The 20,619-nt window shown below is 51.1% G+C and overlaps 1 protein-coding gene across 1 annotated transcript; it reads right to left on the bottom strand.

Moving 5' to 3' along the window:
* Positions 1-1,849: 1,849 nt before the first annotated feature.
* On the bottom strand, positions 1,850-20,061 carry APLN (apelin). The gene is made up of 3 exons (XM_036740136.1): positions 19,995-20,061; positions 5,719-5,887; positions 1,850-4,383 (listed from the first exon to the last, which is right to left on the bottom strand). Exons 1-2 carry the CDS (start codon positions 20,059-20,061, stop codon positions 5,724-5,726), a joined length of 231 nt encoding a protein of 76 aa, XP_036596031.1. The 3' UTR covers positions 1,850-4,383; positions 5,719-5,723.
* Positions 20,062-20,619: the final 558 nt, after the last annotated feature.

Here is a 20,619-nt window from a genome sequence, read left to right as displayed (position 1 = left end):
CATTTTATGGTTTGGGGAACTGAGGCAGGCAGAGGTAAGTGACTTGCCAAGGTCACACAGCTAGTAAGTGTCTGAAGGCAAATTCAAACTCAGGTCTTCCTGACTCCAGGTCCAGCACTCTATGCACTGCAAGTGGTATCTGGGACTCCTAGAGGAGGAAATTCCCTCTACCAATGAAGGTTGGCATCTTCTTTATAACTTAGAGAGTTGTTTGTCCTTATGTTTCTGCTCGTGCTTTTACCACATATTGTTCTTTTGGGTGCTCAGATTTTCTTCTGGGGAGGAAGGGAAGGGAAGATACATTTATTAATCACCTACTATGTGCCAGGCACTGTGCTAAGTGCTTTACAAATATTCTTTTGTTTGATCCTCACAACAACTCTGGGAGGTGGGTGCTATTATTATCCCCATTTTACAGATAAGAAACTGAGGCAGACAGATTAAGTGGCTTTCCCAGGATCATGAAGCTAGTTAGTGTCTATATTTGAGCTCAGGTTTTCCTGACCCTGAGCCTGGTGCTCACTCTACTGTGCCACCTGGCTGTCTCTGGTACACAGCATCCAATTAGGCCAGTGTTCCCAGAGCGAAATAGATTTTGTTTTATGGAGATAGTGGGAGTCAAGGAGTTGGGTTCAAATCCAGCCCCAACGACTTTCCTAGCTAGATTACCTTGAGTAAGTCTCCTTCCTTCTCTCATACTGAGATTTATCAGACTATAAGTCAACCCCCAAAGTCCATTGATATGGGCCTCTCTCTTTACTGGCGGAGATCAATGCCCTGCACCTGCAGGAAGGTTGGGGGCAGAGTTGGCAAGAGTGGGAGAGGAGAAAGGGTCAGTCTCTGCAGGCACTTCTGGCTTCCAGCTTCAAGAGAGAATATGGACAATGCCAACTCTTCTTCAGGTTGTTGAAGGGAGAATGAGACTCTGGGAAGAAGCCAGCGTGAGAAGGGCTGGCAGTTTCTGTTGTATCCCAGACATAATTGTAGTGCTGAGGAGAGCAGGGTGGCCAAGCAACTGGCCACAATCTCTTGCTTCCCCTCCTGGCAGGAATTAAAGGAAGACAAGAAGAGGCTAGAGATATCCATTCTGCCCCCTTTCAAGCCACACAAGAGACTCTCCCATGCTACATTTGGGGGAACAGACCTCACTGCATGTAAAGCGGGGGGCCTGGATTTGATGCTGTCCAAGTCTGAATCCCATGAGCTGGAAGAGACATCGGAAGCTATCTGATCCTTCTACTCCATCTTTCAGAAGAGGAAACTGAGGCCCAAAAAGAATTGACTTGCTCACAGTGGCATAAGTAGTACCAAATTTTTTTCTTTTCTTTTTGAGATAGAGTCCTCCCAACTGGCCCAGTAGCTGCTCACAGGCCAATCCCACTGCCGATTAGCATGGGAGTTTTGACCTGCTCCATTTTTCTGATCTGGACCAGTTGGGCCCCTCCTTATGCAGCCTAGTAGCCCCTTGTTCCCGGAAGCTAGACATATGGGTGGGGATGCCCCACTGGAGCTCACAAGTTGGAACGTCACCAGCCTCAGCCTCCCCTGGCATCAAGGCTTATAGGTGAGGGCCTGACTCCAATTTTTTTAAAAATGCGTTTTATTGATTTATTTTTCCACATCACTGCCATAGGCCACCCCCAACCCCCACAACCCCCATGTCCATAAAATGAGATCCAGCTAAGCAGAACAAGCCAGTCCACTGGACCGTCTGAGAGGCATACCTCATTCTGTGACTGTCATGTGCCACACACAATCTGATTCACAACCTGTGGGAAAAGACTGGGGGAGGGCTTGGGTTATCAGCCTTATACCCCCAAAGGAGAAGGGAACACACCATCACTCAAACTCCAAAAATAAGGGTTTATTTCCCTTTTAAAACTCTTTATTATAAAGATATATTTACACAGGACAATATTACAAACACAGGAATTGACATGACCATTGCCAGGAGGGGATGGTGCCTCAGGGAAGAAAGGTTTTATCTTGGCATAAATTAGAACCACAAACTGAACAGCTACCATGTGAAAGGGGATTAGCTGGGATCCAGCTGTCCCCCTTCTTCTCCTCTTCCTCTTCCTCCTCCAGCTGTCTGTGGCCCTCCTACCCTCCCAGCCAGGGATATATCCCTGGCCCACCAGTCCTGAGAGTGTGGACAATCCCAGTCTGACCTCAGGTGAATACAGGGCCTCAGCTACGAAGGTCAGGAGACTGGAGGTGGGTGGGGTGGTGAGGCCCAGCCAAATGGGAGAAAGGGAGGGCCCAAGTCAGGTTCTCAGGCCCGGGCCTGGGCCACAAAAGTACATTGTGGAAAGAGCTGTAGTATAGTGGGAAAAGTGCTGAATTGGAAGTCACAAGACCTGGGTTCAAATCCCAGCTCTGCCACTTGCCACTTGTGTGACCTTGGGTGAGTCATTTGATCTCTACAGACCTTGCCCCCTCCCCCCATAAGATAAGGGATCGGACTAGATGAGCTCTCCAGGTCCATCCAAGATCTCTATCTTATGATGGGCCCAGGGCCACAATGGCACCTAGCTCTCATATGGCCCCTGGTCCACTGCTTTAACTGCTGCAGGGGAGGAAAACTAACCCAGATGAATCCAAGTTACCCACAGCAAAGGGACATTTGGGGAGGAACGTTTGTGCATCACTAGGGGTGCGGGGGGAGTGGTACAGCTCCCTTCCAGAAAGCAGGCAGTTCATAGCTAGCTCTCCCTCTCTCCACCCCAGATCTGGCTCCCCCACTCCTTTCTTGGCCTCAGTTTCCCCATGTAGGAAAAGGGGTGTGGTGGACTAGAGATCTCTAAGCAACTTTCTAACTCTGATATTCTAGGATTCTTGGCACCGTGGTGGGTGAAAGGCACCTATCTCCCCAGTGGGCCCCCCATTTTATGGGCTACCCCAACCCACGGTTGGGAGTGGGGGTGGCAGGGAGTCAGCAGCCAGAATTTCATTTGAGAATGGAGGGATGAATGAAAGGGTGTGGAGGACTGGGGTGAGGAGCATTACGCCCTGCCTCTGAGTCCCAGTCTCCTTTGTGTAACAGGAAGGATGCAAAAAGCATCCTGGGAGAAGCAGAGACAGGACCTTTGAACAAAGGCAACGTATCCCCATTCCCCTAAAGGCTGAGGACTCTAACCCTGTTATATTCACAGAATCTCAGAGCCAAAAGGGGCTTTGGGGGCCATTCAGTTCAACCCAACAGGAATTATCTCTACAACACACCCAGCAAGCAATTGGTCAATCTCTGCTGGAATACGTACAGTGACAGGGAGCTATCTCCCAAGGCAGCTCATTCCACTTTAGGCCAGCTCTCATGATTAGGTAGTTTTTTCCTTGTATGGAACCCAAATCTGCCTCAATGCAACCTTCACCTATTGCATTATTTTGACCCCTCTGGGGCCAAGTGGAACAAGCCAGATCCTTTTCCCTTTACTTTTGGAAGTTTAATTAAGAATAAATAGATTCCTCCCCTCCACAGAAGCCACTGTTTCACAAAAATAGCTCTCTTCTTGACTGCATATGTGTGTATGTACGTGTGGACTTTTATATATGTATTTTATATATCTTCTTAAATCTCTAGAAGGTAGAAGGAAGGAACACACACCATAGAGACAGGGAAATGGGGGCATCTTAAGACTTCAGAGGGGACTCCCCTCCCCTCACATCTAAGAAAGTGCTTCAAAGGACCCCCTTGAGGGGGGGTGACAAAAATTGAAACTGTCCCCAGCACTGGAAGGTGGGAAAGACACCAGCTGCTTTCCCCTCCAACAAAGGATCCCCGTTGGCTTCACCAGAAACCAGCCCCCCAAATTCCAAGGCACAATATCAAAGCAACCCCACCTTCCACCAGACCGTCCCCAGGGTTCCCCAGTTTCTCTTAGCCATTTGATCTCTATCCCCATAAATGCCCCACTCAGAAGGCTCTGCTGGCTCCTCTCTCCCCTTACATCTCCCCATTTGGACACCCTTGAGGCCAGGGCTCATTGAAGGGAAAGCAACTGCATCATAGTACCCAAGGGAAAGCGGGGGAAGCCCCAGCCTGGACACCCAAATTCCCATGGATCACTGGGTGAAGAGGGGCCATAGTGACATTTGGAAGGCGGACCTGGAGGGAGGCAGAGAAGGGGACGAAAGCCTTCCCCCACTCGTCTCAGTGTCGGGGCCCCAGATTAATAAGGGCTTAGGGCAGGGAGGAGGAAGAGAAGTGGATTAAGTCAGTCCAAGAGAAAGAAAGGGGTCCAGGACAACTCCATCCAGGCAGCGGCATGGGGAAGCTGTTCTGAGGGAGGGGCCTGGCCCATGTGCAGGTAGGAAAAGCCGTCCATCTGCTGGGAGCAGAACAGGGAGTGAAGACACGGACCCTTGGAGGCCTCAATAGCCCTGGGGACAAACAGGAGAGAAGAGTCACGAGGATGATCCCACTCAAGGTCTTCTAGGGCTGGGGACACACACACACACACACACACACACACACACACACACACACACACACACACACTGTCTTGAATGGAGCCTGAAATCCAAACCAAGCCTAAAGCATCATGGGAAAAGGGAAGAAATCCTAAACAAAGTCACATCCCCAGTATTGTGGAAAGAAGCAAGAAGGAATAAAGATCCTGGCCCTCAGGAAGTTGACATCTTGGACTTCCTGTTCCCTCCTAGCCTCACTGACCCTGGCTGAGAACCCTTTCACCCCTCCCAGGGCTGCCTGGGCTGAAAGCCCATCTACACTCCCTCTCCAGGGCTGAGAAAAACCCTCAGCCTCCAAAGCTATGCTGGGTCTCTGTCTGTCTGAAGGATCAATCCTTGCTAACTACAGGCAATACAGTATCGAAAACCATAGTTCAAGAGACAAGAGACCCAAGTTAAGTCCCTAACTAGCTGTATGACCTTGGGCAAGTCTCTTTCCCTTTGGTTCTTAATTCCCTCATCTAGAACAGGAAGGGGTCAGACCAGGTAAGCCCTTTCTGCCTTTGACAGTCTGTGGTTTATGACTCGATGACTACCTGGGTGGCCCTGGGCCTTCTCCAGGCTCCAAGTTCCTCTATACTGGAGTATGGGGAGATCAGTTTTAGAATAAATGTTTTCTGGGGGAACCTGGTGTCTGAAAATGTGTGAGTTCTCTTTGTTCTTTCAACACTCTTCCCAGAAACCCAAGTTCTTGAATCCCAGCTCTCCAACTTCCTAGCCATGTGACCATAGATGAGTCACTTCTCTTTCTGAGAATTGGTTTTTTCATCTGTAAAATGGGGTAATAAGACTTGGGCTGCCTTCCTCTCGTGGCTATTGTGGGGAAAGCCCCTGGTCACCTTAGAAGTACATATTCTTGCACTGGGCTCTTCTCTACTGGTTTCATCGACTCATGCCAGGCTCAGAGCTGGGAGGGGTCTTGGCACAGAGAAGAACAGGGCTGGGAGGGACCTTAGAACAGAGGATGTGGGTAAAGGAGTCCATTCTCTTCATTTTATAGAAAACCGAGCCCCCTCCAGGAGGAGAGCCTCCTTCCAGGTCACTGTGCCCATATCTGTATCCATCTCATTTAGCTCGATTCCCTAACAGGGGAATGGAGACTCTCCATGGGAAGGGATCACTGCTTTGGCCTTCCCATGCTTCCCACGCACTGAGCAGGTGCCAGTGAAGGAATGACTGCCTGATGTGTCCTGGGGCAATGGGAGGCTCCCTTCTCTCTCCCCCAAGTTTGGCCCAGTTAGCTACCTGCTTCAGAAAGGCATGGGGCCTTTGTGGGAGAGGCGAGGCCGCTGCCTTCGGAACTTCCTCCTACCGCCCTGCCAGGGTCCCCCAGTTCTTGCCACCTTGGGCTGCACCAGGGTCCGAATGTTCCCTTCCTCCAGCTCCTTCCTGTCCAACGCCTCTACCAAGGGCCCTGAAGGGAGGAAAAAGAAGGTTAGTAGACTGCAGGCCTCAGAGCTGGGAAGCCTTTTAGGGACCATCTTGTCAAACCCTCTCATTTTCCAGATGAGGAAACTGAGGCCCAGAAAGGTGACATTTTGTGACTGTCATGTGCCCCAAGGTTACCCACAGCATATGGAGCTGGCAGGAACCTCGAGGACCATTTAGTCCAACTGAGGCCAGGGAGGAGAAGGGACTTGTCCAGGCTCACACAAGTTGTAAGCACCAGAGGCGGTATTTGGACCCACTGTACCACACTGCCCCCCACCGGACATGAGCCTGGAAGGTAGTAGGGATGCCTCATTCCCCCTGTTAAGAACATTGCTCCCTATTGCCTTTGGGATAAAATTCAAACTTCTCTGTTTGGCTTTCAAGCCCTTCCCAATCTGGCCCCAGGGCATCTTTCCAGGCTGATTTCCCATCATTCTCCCTCCTTACCTAGACTTCCTGGTGTCCCACCAAGGCTCATTTTAAGGGCGCTCTCCTGACTAGATGCCTTCTCTGATTTATTCGCTCTCCTCTCCCCACCATTACTGCTCTCCCTTCCCAGAACTCCTTTGTATTTACTTTGAACATAGTTCTCACGTCCATTTTCCCCTGACCCCAAATAGAACAGAAGCTCTCTGAGGATAGGAACAATTTTCAGTTTTGTTTTTATATCCTCCCCCTCAAGTCTTGCACAGTGCCTGGTATGTAGTAGGAGCTTAATAAATGCTTCTTACTATTGAGATTAAGAGCCAGGCCAGGGCTAAGACAGGGGCCAAGATTAAGGTCAGTGTGGGGTCAAAGCTCCAGCAGGGCCTGCCCCTGAAACGTTGGCCTCCAAAGAATCGGCTCATCCACCTGGTCCTACCTAGGACTGGAATCCCTGCCCTTCTCTCCTACCTGAAGCCTCTGCCCAGGCAGCTCCAGGGTCACTGCCAATCTAGCCCTGAAAGCCAGGGGCATCATCTTTCCTCTTTAAGCATGACAAAGGGGCCTCAACCAGTTCCGGCTGCTTGGTTTCCTCCCAGCCTCCCTGTTCTCCCTGTCAGCCTCTCTGCCTCCCTCCTTCCCACCTGACCCCCATTGCTCCCAGTCAACCATCAGAAGCAGAGTTTCCTCTTAAAGGAGGAAGGGCTGGGCCTCTTATTAGATCCCATTGACGGGCTGGGGACTGCCCCTCACCCCCGGACTTACCTCACTCTTCTTCCTTCCTTCTGAGATCAACCCTCAGGGGGAAGGAGCACGAAAGGAAATGCCGGAGGGACCCCAACCTCCTTCAGTCCCCTCTGATCCTCACAATTCAATGCCACTTCCTCTTGAGACAGCCCTGCCCTATTCCAGGCCCGGGACCCCCACTCACTCCTCCCTAGTTCTCAGGCTCTGAGCAGAAAGAGCTCTGAAGAGGAACTCAAAGGGCCTGGGTGCAGATCCTGGCACTTCTCTTTACTAAGTGTGTGACTTTGGGCAAGTCATCAATAAAACAAAGGGGTTGGATGAGACCAGCCAAAGGTCCCTTCCAACTCAAAATTCATGATTCTACAATCCACATCCTGAGAGTAAGAGGGGCTGTGACACCAGTCTCCTCTCTTCCCTCTTGTCCCCCAAGCAGGTCCCAGGAGAGCTTCGGTCCGTCCGTCCCTCCCTCCCTCCTCCCCATCCTCTGCCCTATTTAAACAGCAGCCAAAAGGAGATGAGGTCACTCCAGCTGAATCCAAAGGGAGGCCTCTGTGCTAGGAGCTGGGGGCTGGGGCCATTATCTCCACCCCCCGGACTTGGCTTGATTCACAGGATCATAGATTTAGAGCTTAAGGGAACCCCGGGGGTGCAAGGGGGCTCATCGCATAACCTCACTTCACAAGATGAGGAAACCAAGGCCCCAAAAGGCTAAGGGATTTGCCCAATGTAGTAAGTGGCAGAGCAAGGACTGGAACCCAGAACCTCTAACTCCAAATCCAATTTTTTTCCCTGCTAAGGTGGTGTCTTTTGGTGCCTCAGCTTCTCCACCCATAGCAGTGGTCCTAGTGAGGAAACTGAGTCAGCAAAACACATTACCTGAAGAGTTCTAATAAAGACCTTAGAAAATACAGAAAGTGGGATGTTACTGGGCAAGGAGAATATACTAGAAGGAGCTCTGGGATTGGAATCAGGTTGGCTTCGAGCCCCAGCTCTGGTGCTTACTACCTGTGTAATCATGGACAAGTCACTCAACTTCTCTGGCCTCAGTTGCCTCCTCCACAAAATGGTTTGTTGTAAGGAAGGTACTTGGTAAATTCTGGGGAAATTCAAGTTAATGTTAATATTACTAAGTACATGGTAAGATTAGAAACAAAAACTGGTACACAAGAGCTGGACAGAACCTTGGAGTGAGTTTAGCTTTCTCGTTTTAGGAAGTAAAAGGCAGAGCTGCGATTTGAATCCAAGTCTTTTGGTTTTTTTTTGTTTTTGTTTTGTTTTTTGGCAGGACAACTGGGGTTAAGTGACTTGCCCAAGATCACACAGCTAGTACATGCATCAAGTGTCTGAGGTCAAATTTGTACTCAGGTCCTCCTGACTCCATGGCCAGTGCTCCACTCACTGCGCCACCTAGCTGCGCCTTGAATCAAAGTCTTTAACTGCTAGTCTAGGGTCTTCCATTAGGCCACACTGTATCACAGTGTTTTTTCCGGAAAAGTGCCTTCCTCTCTGTGATCTTAACCCATTACTTTCCTGTTTCTCAACAAAACAGAGAAATTCCTCTTCCCCTCTGAAACTCAGTTTTCTCTTTCATGAGGGGCTGAGTGGGGAGGGTATTGTTCTAAAAGATCTCAACAGAGATCTTCTAGAGATTCCTTCTAACTCTAGTAGTTTATGATCCAAAGCCACTGTCCCTTCCCTCCCCCCACCCTCACCCCATCCCATGGAGGGCCAGCCCAGGAGGAAGTAACATTGAACGGTTAGTGATAGGGACTAGAAAGGTCTCTAATCTGTTATCGCTGCCCTCCAGTCTAGAACCATGCCCACCAGTCCACTTCCTGACAATGTCAGCTTCTTCCCATCCTAGTTAACGTAGCCCTTCTTCTGTTGACCATGGGTCACAGGATCCTAGATCTGAAGCTGGAAGGGACCTGAGAGGCCATCTTGTCCAACCTCTTCATTTTACAGAAGAGGAAACTGAGGCTCAAGGAGGGGAAGTGCTTTCCTAAGGTCTCACAGGTAAGAGGAAGGATTTGAGCCCAGGCCCTCTGACTTCTGAGCCACCATTCTTTCCATACTGCCTCATGTCTGCCCACTTGTTTTCCAGAGGAAGCTTCCAATCGATCCATCATTGAATATTTGTGCCACAGGTGGGTCAACAGCCACTGGTGCCCAGTCTCTGCCATCCAGGTTTACATAGAGGAATGACTCTTCATTTTCAACAAATGAGGAAACTGAGACCCGGGATGCGTTAATGACAATACTACACGGGCAGCCTCTGGACTCAAACCTAGGACTCCAATCCAGCACTTCGAAATGGAAAGATACTAGAGCCAGGAGACTTGGGTTCAAGTTCCAGCACTAAGCTCCCTAGATGTATGACCTTAGCCAAGTCAATGTTAGAGAATCTCTAGAGAAATCATTTTGTTACTATGCAGGGCCATGGGTCCTCTTTCCCCACAGCTACTATCCTCCCCCTGGTGCTCCATTTCCCCATCCTTCCCAGAATCCTCTACAATTAGCTCACTATTTCCACACAGCCTCCCACCACGGCCCCTCCCCAGCTTTCCAATCATATCTCCTCCTCTTCCAAGGCTTGCCTCTCCCCTCCTGCCCCCCGACACACACACATCCCTTCTTTGGCTCCATCCTGACCATGCCTCACCCTCTCCTTACACACAGTTTCCATGCATTTGTTGGCATCAGTCAGAGTTGGCCATGACCTAGGGGAAGACAGGCCCTTCTACCTCCTCTCCCCTAACCAGGTCCCCAAAGCCTTCTTGCTAAACCCCAGCTCTGTGCTGGTTGACATTTTTTTTTTTATCAATGACATGGCTGAAGGCAGAGATGGTAGGCCTATCAAATCTGCAGATCCAAAGATGAGAGGGAGAACTAACACACATAGTGGTGACAGGGGTGTAAGATGCAAAAAAAAATCTGGACAGTCTAAAACAGTAGGTCAAACTTGGTAAGGAGAAAATTACTGGGGATGAATGCAAATCCTGCACTTGGGTTCAAAAAACCAACCTCCCAACTACAGGATAATCTACTAGGCCATGTTTCTCATGACAAAGATCTGGGGGTTCGGTGGATTGCAAGGTATATTGAGTCAAGATGATGACACGGTGGTCCAACAAAGTAATGCCATTTAGGTGGCATCAAAAGAGGTGTGACATTGAGGCCCAGGAAGATGGAAGTCCTACTGTTCTCTCTAGATGGTCAGACTCCATCTGGAGCATTGTGTTCAGTTCTAGGCACTAAATTTCAGAAAGGACATTGATAAGCTGGATGGCATCCAGAACAGGGTGACCAGGCCTGAAGTACCTTCATGCTGTATAACAAGTCAAGTCAGGTCAACAACCATTTATTATGCACCTACGTATATATCCAGGCACAGTGCTAAGCACAAGGACTAGAAAGAGAGGCAACAACACACAAAACAACCATGCTGAACAGAACTGAGGAAAGAAAGTCTCACAAAGGCTCCACACTTGCTCAGCATCACACTTGTTATTGTTCAGTCACGGATGACTCCCTGTGACCCCATGTGGGGTTTTCTTGTCACGGATCCTAGAATGGTTTGCCATTTCCCTCTCCAGACCATTTTACAGATGAAAAAAACGGAAGCAAACAGGGTCAAGCGACTTGCCCAGGGTCACACAGCTAGTAAGTGTCTGAGGCTAGATTTGAACTCAGGTTTTCCTGAGTCCAGGCCCAGCACTCTATCCACTGTGCAACATGTTATCTACAAGATAAATTAGAGACAATCCACTGAGGGAAGCATTATGGGGGAACAGAACAGACTTCTAATAACAGGTGAGATTTTAATTGGGACTCAAAGGGAACCAAGGAATCTAGGAGGGAGAGAATTCCAGGCCCGAGGAACAGCCAATGAAAATGCCTACAGGGGTAAAGGTGAAGTCTACAAAGGAGGCCAGTGTAGCTGAGTTGTAGGACACAGGGAAGGGAATAAGTGTATGAAGACTGGACAGGTAGGAAGGGGCCAGGTTATGAACCAGGTGGAAGATTTTATATTTGATCTTGGGATAACAGGGAGCCACCGAAATTTACTAGAGGGTTGGACGGACATAGTCAGACCTCACCATTAGGAAGATCAATTTGATAGCTGAGCGAAGGATGGAATGGGGTGAAGAGAGAATTGAGGCAGGGAGACTCCAATCAGAAGGCTATTTCAATAGTCTCAGTGTAGGAGAATAAGGGTCTGGACTGGGATGGTAGCAGGGTCAGAGAAGAGAAAGAGACTATGTAGGAGATGCTGTGAGGGCAGAAACAACAGGACTTGGTAACCCATTGGATATGGAGGATGAGAGAGAATGAGTTGAGGATGATACCTTGGCTGTGAGTCTGGTTGACTGGAAGAGTGGTGATACCCTTGATGACAATGGGGAAGTTAGGATAGGGGAAAAGATACTGAATTTCAGTTTTGGAAATATTGAGTTTAAGATGTCTAGGGGACATGCAGTTTGAGAGGTTCAATAGGCAGGTGGAGACGTGAAAATGTAGGCGACAGAGGTCACGGCTGGACAACTAGATAAGAGAATGATCTGCATAGGAAAGACAACTGAACCTATGGGAACTGATGAGACTACCGAGAGAGGGTACAGTGTGAGAAGAAGGCCCAGAACAGAGCCTTGGGAGACACATGGTTAGTGGGTGAAGATCCAGCAAAAAAAGGAATCTGGAAGAAGGAAAACCAGGAGGGAGCAGCGTCTCAGAGGTCTAGAGAGAAGAGGCTGATCAATGGGTCAAAGCAGGATGAATGTGTGGCCTAATGAAGCCTTGAGAGGAAAATGAGATCTCCCTCCACGTGTATGGGAGAGGGACCAGACCTGCTCTGCTTGGCCCCAGGGGACAGAGCCAGACCCAGTGGTTGTAATGGCAGAGGCAGATTTCAACTCAATGTAAAGAAGAATTTCTTAAGAACCAGGAGCGTCTCACAATGGAAGAGGTCACCTGAGAAAGAAGAGGAGGAAGACGAACGAGGGAGGGGGTGAACGCTTGCCAGAGGCTAGTGTTGGAGGTGCAGGGGATTCCTGTTCAGTCATGACTTGGTCTAGAAAGCCTCTATAGTCCCTATCCAAGGGCATCTCATTTGCTATAATGAGTCAGTTGGGTTTTTTTTGTTTTGTTTTGTTTTGGTTTTTTATGGAAAGGGAAATGAGGAAGGCAGTTCTGCTTTGGATTACCAGGAGTAAGTGAGCACCTAAGGTCCCTTCAGACTCTCAGATTCTGCAATTCTTAAGTCACCCTCCCCTCACTCTATCCTGGGAGCCACCATTTCCTCATCTGTAAAATGGGGCTGATAGCCCCTAGCTTGCCTACTTCACAGGATAGAATGTGGCCCAAAGCATACAAATATGGGGGTTTATTGGTCCTGGTCCCCATTGCATCATTCTGGACCTTGCCCTCCCTCCCCAAAAGCCTGTCAAACTGCTTTCTATTTCCTAAACACTCAAGCTGAGAGTTCCCTGATATGTGGACTCTGCAGAGACCTGGGGGCGGCCACCGTTAGGAATCTGGGTTGGACTGCTCATGTGTCCAGCTGCCTGGAAGATAATCCGTGAAGAAGTGTTCCCCCCACCCCCGCCTTCCCCATCGTGAGAATCCAAAGTAGGGCTGCCTCTCTCAGCCCCTCTGCACGAAAGCCAGCTCATTAGAGCAAGTGGAGGGGGGGGCGCCCCCTGGGTAGGGAGCCAGACGTGGGCCACCCCTCCATGAAGCTGAGTCAGAGGGAGTGGAGGCTGGCTCCCAGCCTGGAACCAGGAGACCTCCACCCCTGAGCTCCCTGTGCCACCACAGAAGGGGGCTGGAGCTGGGGAGAGAGAGGGCTTGGTGCCCCCAGCTCCTTCCCTCATGCTTCCAGAATCAATAAGGCCCCTGCCCCAAGCTCTTCCTGGTGAACCACAAACCAGCCCCAACAACAGCAATCTCTTCTCCCCTGAAATTCGATCTATTCAAATTGGTCACCCTATTCCAATCCTGGTGGCTGTTGGCTACTGGCCCTCAGGTCATTCTCCCTGCTGTCTCAAGGGGTTCAAAACCTGGATGAACGGCATGCATTTATTAAGTACCTACTGTGTGCCAGGCACTGAACTAAGGGCTGAGGATCTGAGGAAAGGCAAAAACAGGGTCCTTGACCTCAAAGAACGCACATTCTAATGAGGGAGACAACGTGCACAAAATTGAACCGAAAAGTATGATTGTACATGGAAGTCCCTTGAGGGCAGGAACCTAGCATGGTTCCAGGCACGGAGTAGGAGCTTGACCAGTGCTTTTGGATTGATCGACGGGAGCTCTTTGCAATAAATAACCATCAAAACTAATAATAACTGTAACGGCTCCCGCTTTTCATAATACTGTAAGCTTGACAATGTGTTTACCTTCAGATCATCCTTTGAAGAAGGTGAGACAGGGATTCGTATCCCTATTTGAGAGATGAAGCCATTGTTTAGGGAAAGAAACAACTTGGCTCAAGGTTTCAATGTGGGATATTCATCAGAAGCTTGGGATGAAATCCCAGCCTTGCCCATTACAACCCGTGTGACCTTGGGCAAGTCACTTTCCATCGGGTGGGGGCCTCAGTTTCCCCATCTGAAAAATGAGGAGACTGTGCTAGATGATCTTGGAGGTCCCTTCCAGCTCTAGATCTTGGAGCCTAGGATGATTTCCTCAGGTCCCTCTAAATCCCATGATTAGGCAGCCTCTACAGTCCCCTCTTGCTCTGATATTCCATGATCTTTTGTCTCTCTGACTGCATGACCTTGGGTCAGTCCCCACTCTGGGCCTCAGTTCCCACCTCAGTAAAATGATAGAGTTGGCCTAGATAATCTTCAAGGTCCCTTCCAGTTCTTATCTTCTAGAGGTCATGTAGCTACTTAGCCAAAGAGGGACTGAAATCTAAGGATCCCATTCCTAGCCTAGCACCCTTTCTACCTCTTGGGGGAAGGGGGGGCTGCCGCCTAAGAGTTGACTGTGAAGTGGAAGGGCATATATGAGTCCTTCCTCTATCTTTGGGCTGCCTGAGGCTTCCTGACCTCAAGTCAGGTTGATCTAGCCCCTATTTAATGCTGCCCTCTCTGAATGATCTTCAAGGGCTCCTTCCAGATTCCTGCTTGGACAGCTGAGCTCTCTAGGGTCTGACTGTCAATGCTCCCCAAACCCAGGGAATTGTACAGAATAATTTTTGGTTCAGTCGTTTTCAGTCGTGTCTGACTCTCCATGACCCCATTTGGGGTTTTCTTGGCAGAGATATTGGAGTGGTTTGCCATTTCCTTCTCCAGCTCACTTTACAGATGAGGAAACTGAGGCAAACAGGGATAAGTGACTTGCTCAGGGTCACACAGCTAGTAAGTGTCTGAGGCTGGATTTGAACTCAGGAAGATGAGTGTTCCTGACTGCAGTCCCAACACTCTATTCACTGTGCCACTTAGCTTCCCTAATGTTTGGTTAGGGCCATGAAACCTTTTGTCTCCAATGGCTGAAGTCACTGTTGGAGAGGTGTGTGGAGAGAATAGGAGGGCTATCAGATTCCTGCCAACAAGTCAGGGGTGATGCTTCATCTTTATCATGGTGTAACTCCACCCCTTGCCTCTTCAGTCTGGCAGGGCCCTTGTTCACTTGCTCTCCTGCTAGTTTGAACCTTCTCCAGGTTCTGCCACTGCACGACCTTGGCTACGTCACTCCCCCTCTAGAACTCAGTTTCCCCATCAGTAAAGTAAGGGGGTTATACCAGATAGTTTCTATAGTCCCTTCCAGCTCTATGCCTTAAGGGCCCTTCCAGCTCTGACAGAGAGACACAGGTGAAGATCTGGGTTCAGATCTCTGCCATTCAACCATGTGCCTGTGAGTAGGTCCCAACCTGGCTGGTCCTCAGTGACCTCCTCTGAGGTCTCATCCAACAAATCTAAGACCCTGCACTCTTTGGTCTAAGCTCAGACCTCTAACCTCCCAGCACTGACATTCTGGGTTTAAAGGACTATCCTATGATTGTTTTTTCATATTCTAAGATTTAGAATATGAATGATGTGAATAAAACTTTGAATCTAAGTCCTTTGGTTTCACCTCTGGGCTTCAGGGCAGTCAGCAGAGCTGGGAGGGCCCATTGCTAATGAATAGCTGAGAACTCCTGGAAGTTAAGACCCTTGGAACACCCAGGGGTAAGGCCACTGCCATGGAGGGGTGTGGGCACCAGCAGTAACTGGAGTGCTGTGGGCGAAGGCCAAGGAAGAGAGAAGGCAGGTCCCAAGGGCCTAGAATTCAGGTAGGACTTTCCCAAAGACTCCCCTGAAAAGCATTTGGCTCTCTAGCCTTTGGACGGGGGGGGTGGGGGGGGGACACAAAGTACAGAGGGGGAGGGGGACTGAGAAAGTCTTAAGCTGCCCCCCACTTCACTTCCCACCCTGCTGCATCAGATTTCCAGCTGACAGTCCAGGGCCACAGGTAGGGACCGACCTTGTGCACACTGTGGGAGATCCCTTTAATCAAGTTAGGAATAACTTTTCCTATGGAGAAAGGCTGCAAGGGATTTCACCGTCATTCTATGAGCTAACACTCAGAGAGGGGCAGTAAGTTACCCAGGGTCACAAAGCTACTACAAGAAAAGAGCTGGGATTTACACCCAAGCCTCCTGAGGTCAAGACCAACACTCTATGTCCAGGCTTTCTAAATGGAGCACCCTCTCCTTCTCCTCTATGATCCCAAGAGGGGTCCTCCAAGTCTGTGGCTTCATCCCTCCCCCTCCCCCAACTTCCTGACATCTAGCCTCTTACCTCATAGACTCATTTACAGACAAAATGACATCTGAAAATCCAGATCTTCCCAAAATAAGACATCAGAGAACCTGTGCACAAACCCCACCTTCAGAGACATACTGCCTGTGTGACCTTGGCAAAGTCTCTTTCCTCCTTGGCCTCAGTTTCCTCTTCTATAAAATGAGGAGATTTGACTAGTTGACCTCTGAGGGGCCTTATAGCTCTAGATGGAGGCTCCTCTGTGTGACCTTGGATGAACCACTGCACCTCTCCAACCTTATGACTGTCACAACAACCAGGTGACTGGAGCGGCTGCTATCTCTACATTAAGGATAAAGAAATTGAAGGTCAGAGAGGTCAAATGACTTCTCTAACGTCACTGGGCTGGTGTCAGAGGTAGGATTCTAGCCCAGGGCTTCCCGTCTCCAAGTCAGGCTGATCTCCAAGGTCTCCTTCCAGTTCTAATTCCTAGTTCTGAACCTAGCTATAATCCAGCCTCTTGACTGCCTCTCCTGCCCTGGCCTGCCCCATCCCCATCCCTCCTCCCCTAGAGCTCGAAAGCAGCCGGGAGGTAGGAAGGCTCATTTCTTGGAGCTATTTCCAGGGCCAGTAGCCCTGCCCTCACTCTGGGGCAGCCTTTCTTGGCTCAGGGACACCCTCTTTATGATTTGTCCTTTGCCTCGTAGAGCCCTTGCTCAGGTTACCAATTACGTGGGTGTGAAGTGTTTCGGGATGGCATGGGCCTATCTCCACTGCCCCCATACCCTGGGCAGACAGGACCCTGTTCTGACAGCCCTGGCCATCCAGGTGGCCAAAAGCTTTGAGCTAGCAACCGGGCGAGATAGTCTAGACAAGGACAGAGGGCCTGTCCCCAGGGTCTCAGCCCCAGAATAGCAAAGGGTAAACCAGGTCAGAAGTGGGGGAGATACATTCCAAGTCAGAACAGAGCTTGGAGAAAGGCGTATGGAGTTTCAGCCCCTGAGTAGCAGAGAGAGCTCGGGAAGGGGAAGAGAGACTAAAGGCAAGAGGTGGCCCTGGGAGACCTTGGGAGGAGGACCCAGGACTGCTACTTGGTCCTCAAAAGGGGAGAGAGGAGAAAGGGGAGGAAGGGAAGGGTGAGACCTGGCGGCTAGCTCCAGAGACACCAACCCTTTATGGTTACAGGGCAAGTCACAGGCTCAATCCTTTAGGATGGAAAGCTGGAAGGGTTGCTCAAGACCCAGCGAAGGGGAAGGGACTAACCCCCAAGGTCACACAGGGGCCACAATTCTAATGGAGCTCTTCTGACTCCAAGGCAGACGATAAACAGGTGATGCTGGGGGGGGGGAAGCTACGGGGACAGACCAAGAGGGCTCACAAGGGTTGGAGTTGGGGGTGGTGGTGGTAAGGATTCATGAAGCGAGCAGTAATCACTGGCTCTATTTGGCATCTATGGCCAAAGACAGAGGTGCACCCTGCTTGACAGTATGGCCAACAGGTGATCCTACCTGGCCCCCAGCCCCACTCCCATCGCCCTCAGCCAGAAGCTGCAGAATACAGTGAGAAGAGTTCTCATCTTAGGAGTCAGGAAACCTGGATCTGTTTCCCAGCTGTGTGACCTTGGGGAGAAGGAGAGAATCACCTCTCTGAGTCTCAGTTTCTCCATTTGAAAAATGAGGAGACTAGTAATCATACTTCCACGGGGTTACAAGGAAAACACTAAACTCAAATGGGAGTTGTTAAATCATCTGCTAAATGGGACAATAACATCTGCCCTACCTATTCTCTCTTAGTATCGTTGCAAGGATGAAATAAGATAACTTGATAAAAGCATTGTAAACCATGAAGATCGCAGGAACCTCAGAGGGCATCTGGTCCAACCAAGTCAATTTACATTTGAGGAAAGTGAGGCCCAGACCTGTGCTCAAGGTCACACAGGCAGCCGAAGCCAGCGCTCTCTGCCGTATAAATAGCAGCTCTCATGCTTCCCATCTGTCTTGTTCTTTCTCTGACCTTACTATGTGAAGCATTTGACCTCCCATCTCCCAGTGAGTCAATAAGTTGTTTGAAGGCTTGGCACCTCACCTGCATCCCAACTCTTACCTCCCTCCACCCATATAGAGTACTGGCACATAGTAGGCATCTGATAAAAATAGTGAGAGGGGAAAAGGGCTGGCCCCACTAGGTGTTGAGAGGCTGACACCATCTTGGTTAGACCAGGGTCCTTCTTCCTGATATCCGGTCCCCGGCTAGCCCTGCTGCCCCGCTCTAGGAAGAGAGAAGACTGGACAGCTCCCATGAGGCTGGGGCTGAAGGGGAGCTCCTGAGTTCTCTTTCCAACCCAGAGAGGGGGAGAAAGGAGAATCTACTTAAAAAAAAAAAAAACAAAAATGGGAGAGGCAAGGAATTGAAGAAGAGTGAGAAAATGAGGTACTTGTCACAGTATTGAGCCCCACCATTGGACGGAGAAGGAAACTGAAGTTTAGAAAGAGGTGCCCTGTCCAAAGTCACACAGGTAGGGCAGGGGCAGACTAGGGTCTAGAACCCAAATCCTTTCTTCGACTTCAAATTCAGTACTTTTTCCATTGACAGAAAGCCATCCCTTCCTCCTCCTTGGTTAGTATAGAAGTCACCTTGAACTTTCTCCTCTACCCCCTGGCCCCTAATCCTGTACCTCTACTTCCCAGGCACCAAAACCCACTAAGTCTCAGTTTCTCCCCCTTTGTTGTGAGCTGGGCCTGGAGTAGGGGTGGGAGGGGGAATGCCTGGCAGATATGCCCATCAGCAGGGAGCCGGGTAGATCTCAGGATTAGGGCCAGCTTGAGATGGGAGCTGGCAAAGGCAGGGGAAGTCATTGACAGGCAGAGGATGACCAGCCTGGGTGGTGCTGGTGGGTGAGTGGCTGAGTGGGCGGCCAGTTGCCAGAGCCTGGGGTACTGTGAAGCAGCACAAAGGGGTTTCTTTTCTTTGTGCCATGGTTGGGCAAGATCTGTGCCCACTCAGGGCAGTGTAACTTCCTCTCCACATACCTACTACCCCTTCCCCCAGGGAAAAAGTTTCAGGATTTCATCTTTGCTATGGCTTAGTGCTAAGAGATGCATGCGAACAGGGGCAAAAGGGAAGGAAGAGGGGCAGTGACAACAGAATCGAGAGCATTGGACTGGGAACCAGAATCATGGGATCCTTGACTTAAAGCACCATGGGACTTTAGGGCCATGGAGCTCAACCCACTCATTTTACAGATGAAGAAACGGAGGCCCAAAGAGTTCAACCAACTTGTGGGAGACCGCATAGGTGGGAAGCGGCAGAGCCAGAACTCAGGAGACCTGACTCAAGTCCCAAATCTGCCACTTGACTGCCATGTGACTATGGACAACTCATTTGAGCTCCCTGAGCCTCAGTTTCCTCATCTGTAAAACTGGAGGGGGCCAGGCAGGGAAAGGAGAGAGAACTGCACTAAAGACTCTTGAGATTACCTGGTCCACCCCTCTCATTTTAATAGAAGAACCCGAAGTCAGAGGAGTGCAAATTGTTCAAGGTCACACAGCCAGGGGCAGAGCCAGGACCACCCAACATTTCCCACTTGACCAAAGCCTTTGTGACCTCTAAGGAGCCTTTGAGCCCTGTCTCAGTCTCTGGTCCTAAGGCAGCATCTCCTGAGGATGAAGAGAGGGACAGAAAGCACCGGAATCTCCAGGCCTTTATCGGAGAGCTCTGGACCAGGTCCAACCTGCAGGAGGTGGGAAGCGGGGGAAGGGGATTTGATTTTTCTCCCCATGGGTCAACTGAGCAACAGCTGGGCTCCCGCCCCATGGGCCAGGGCCTATGCAACAAGTGTCACGTCTGCATGCTGGCACATCTTCCACCCTGTAGGGCTGGGGTGTGAGTGGGGGCGCAGCTCCCTGGAATCTTCCTGCCCCAGCCAGCCCAATTTCCTCCTCTGACCGGGGGGCACTTTGTGCCCTCAGAGCTGCGCTCCAGCCCCCCTCCCCCAGCCTCCGCCCCGGGGCCGTCCTGTCAATCACCTCCCGGCGCGTGGCTCAACTCCCCGTGGCGGGGGGCGGGGGGGGGCCCGAGGGGAGCAGAGGGGGGTCTCAGAGCTTGTCAGAAGGAGCAATCCGGGGCGCGGACACCTCCCTGCCTCCCCCCAGCCTCCACCCCCCCCACACTCACCTCCACAAACCGAAGTCAAGGAGAGCCACAGAAGCAGGAGCGCCTGCAAGCACAGGCGCAAATTCATGCTTTGGCCGGGCCGGGTCGGGTCGGGCCGGGCTGCGCTGCAGCCGCTGCTGCGCCGCTGGCCGCGGCTCGGGGGGCGAGGAGGGCGCCGACCCCGGGGAGCCGAGCTACCGGGGAGAGCTCGAGCTAGCAGCCGTGCGTGCGAGGGGGGCGTGGGCGCGGGGGTGGGGGGATTTCAGCCCGGCAGCCCGCGCCTGCGTCCCTGCGTCCGGCCAGCCAGCCGGCCGCGCGTGCCGTGCAGAGCGCAGCCGAGCGGAGCCTTGGCGAGCCGTGCAATGAGCGCCGCGCCGGGCCCCGCTGCAGGCTGCCCGGGCTAGCTCGCTGCCTGCCTGCAGGGAAGGACTGACGGACGGACTGAGGCAGGCTGGCTGGCTAGCTGGCTGGCTGGCAGAAGGCTCGTGATCTCGCGCTGCTCAGCTCGCTCACTGCCCAGTTCTCTCCTTCCTCCGAGGGGGGCAGCCGGCCGCCTCTGTTCGCCTTGCGGGGGCCCACACGGCAGCCAAGCGACAATGCTGGCCCGATCACTCCCCGGGCTGCATTTTGTAGCCGAGCCCGGGGC

The sequence above is a fragment of the Trichosurus vulpecula genome, chromosome X, assembly GCF_011100635.1.
Source record: "Trichosurus vulpecula isolate mTriVul1 chromosome X, mTriVul1.pri, whole genome shotgun sequence".
NCBI classification, from domain to species: Eukaryota; Metazoa; Chordata; class Mammalia; order Diprotodontia; family Phalangeridae; genus Trichosurus; species Trichosurus vulpecula.
Note: the sequence above shows the minus strand (reverse complement) of the source record. Positions and strands in the feature narration are given on the sequence as shown.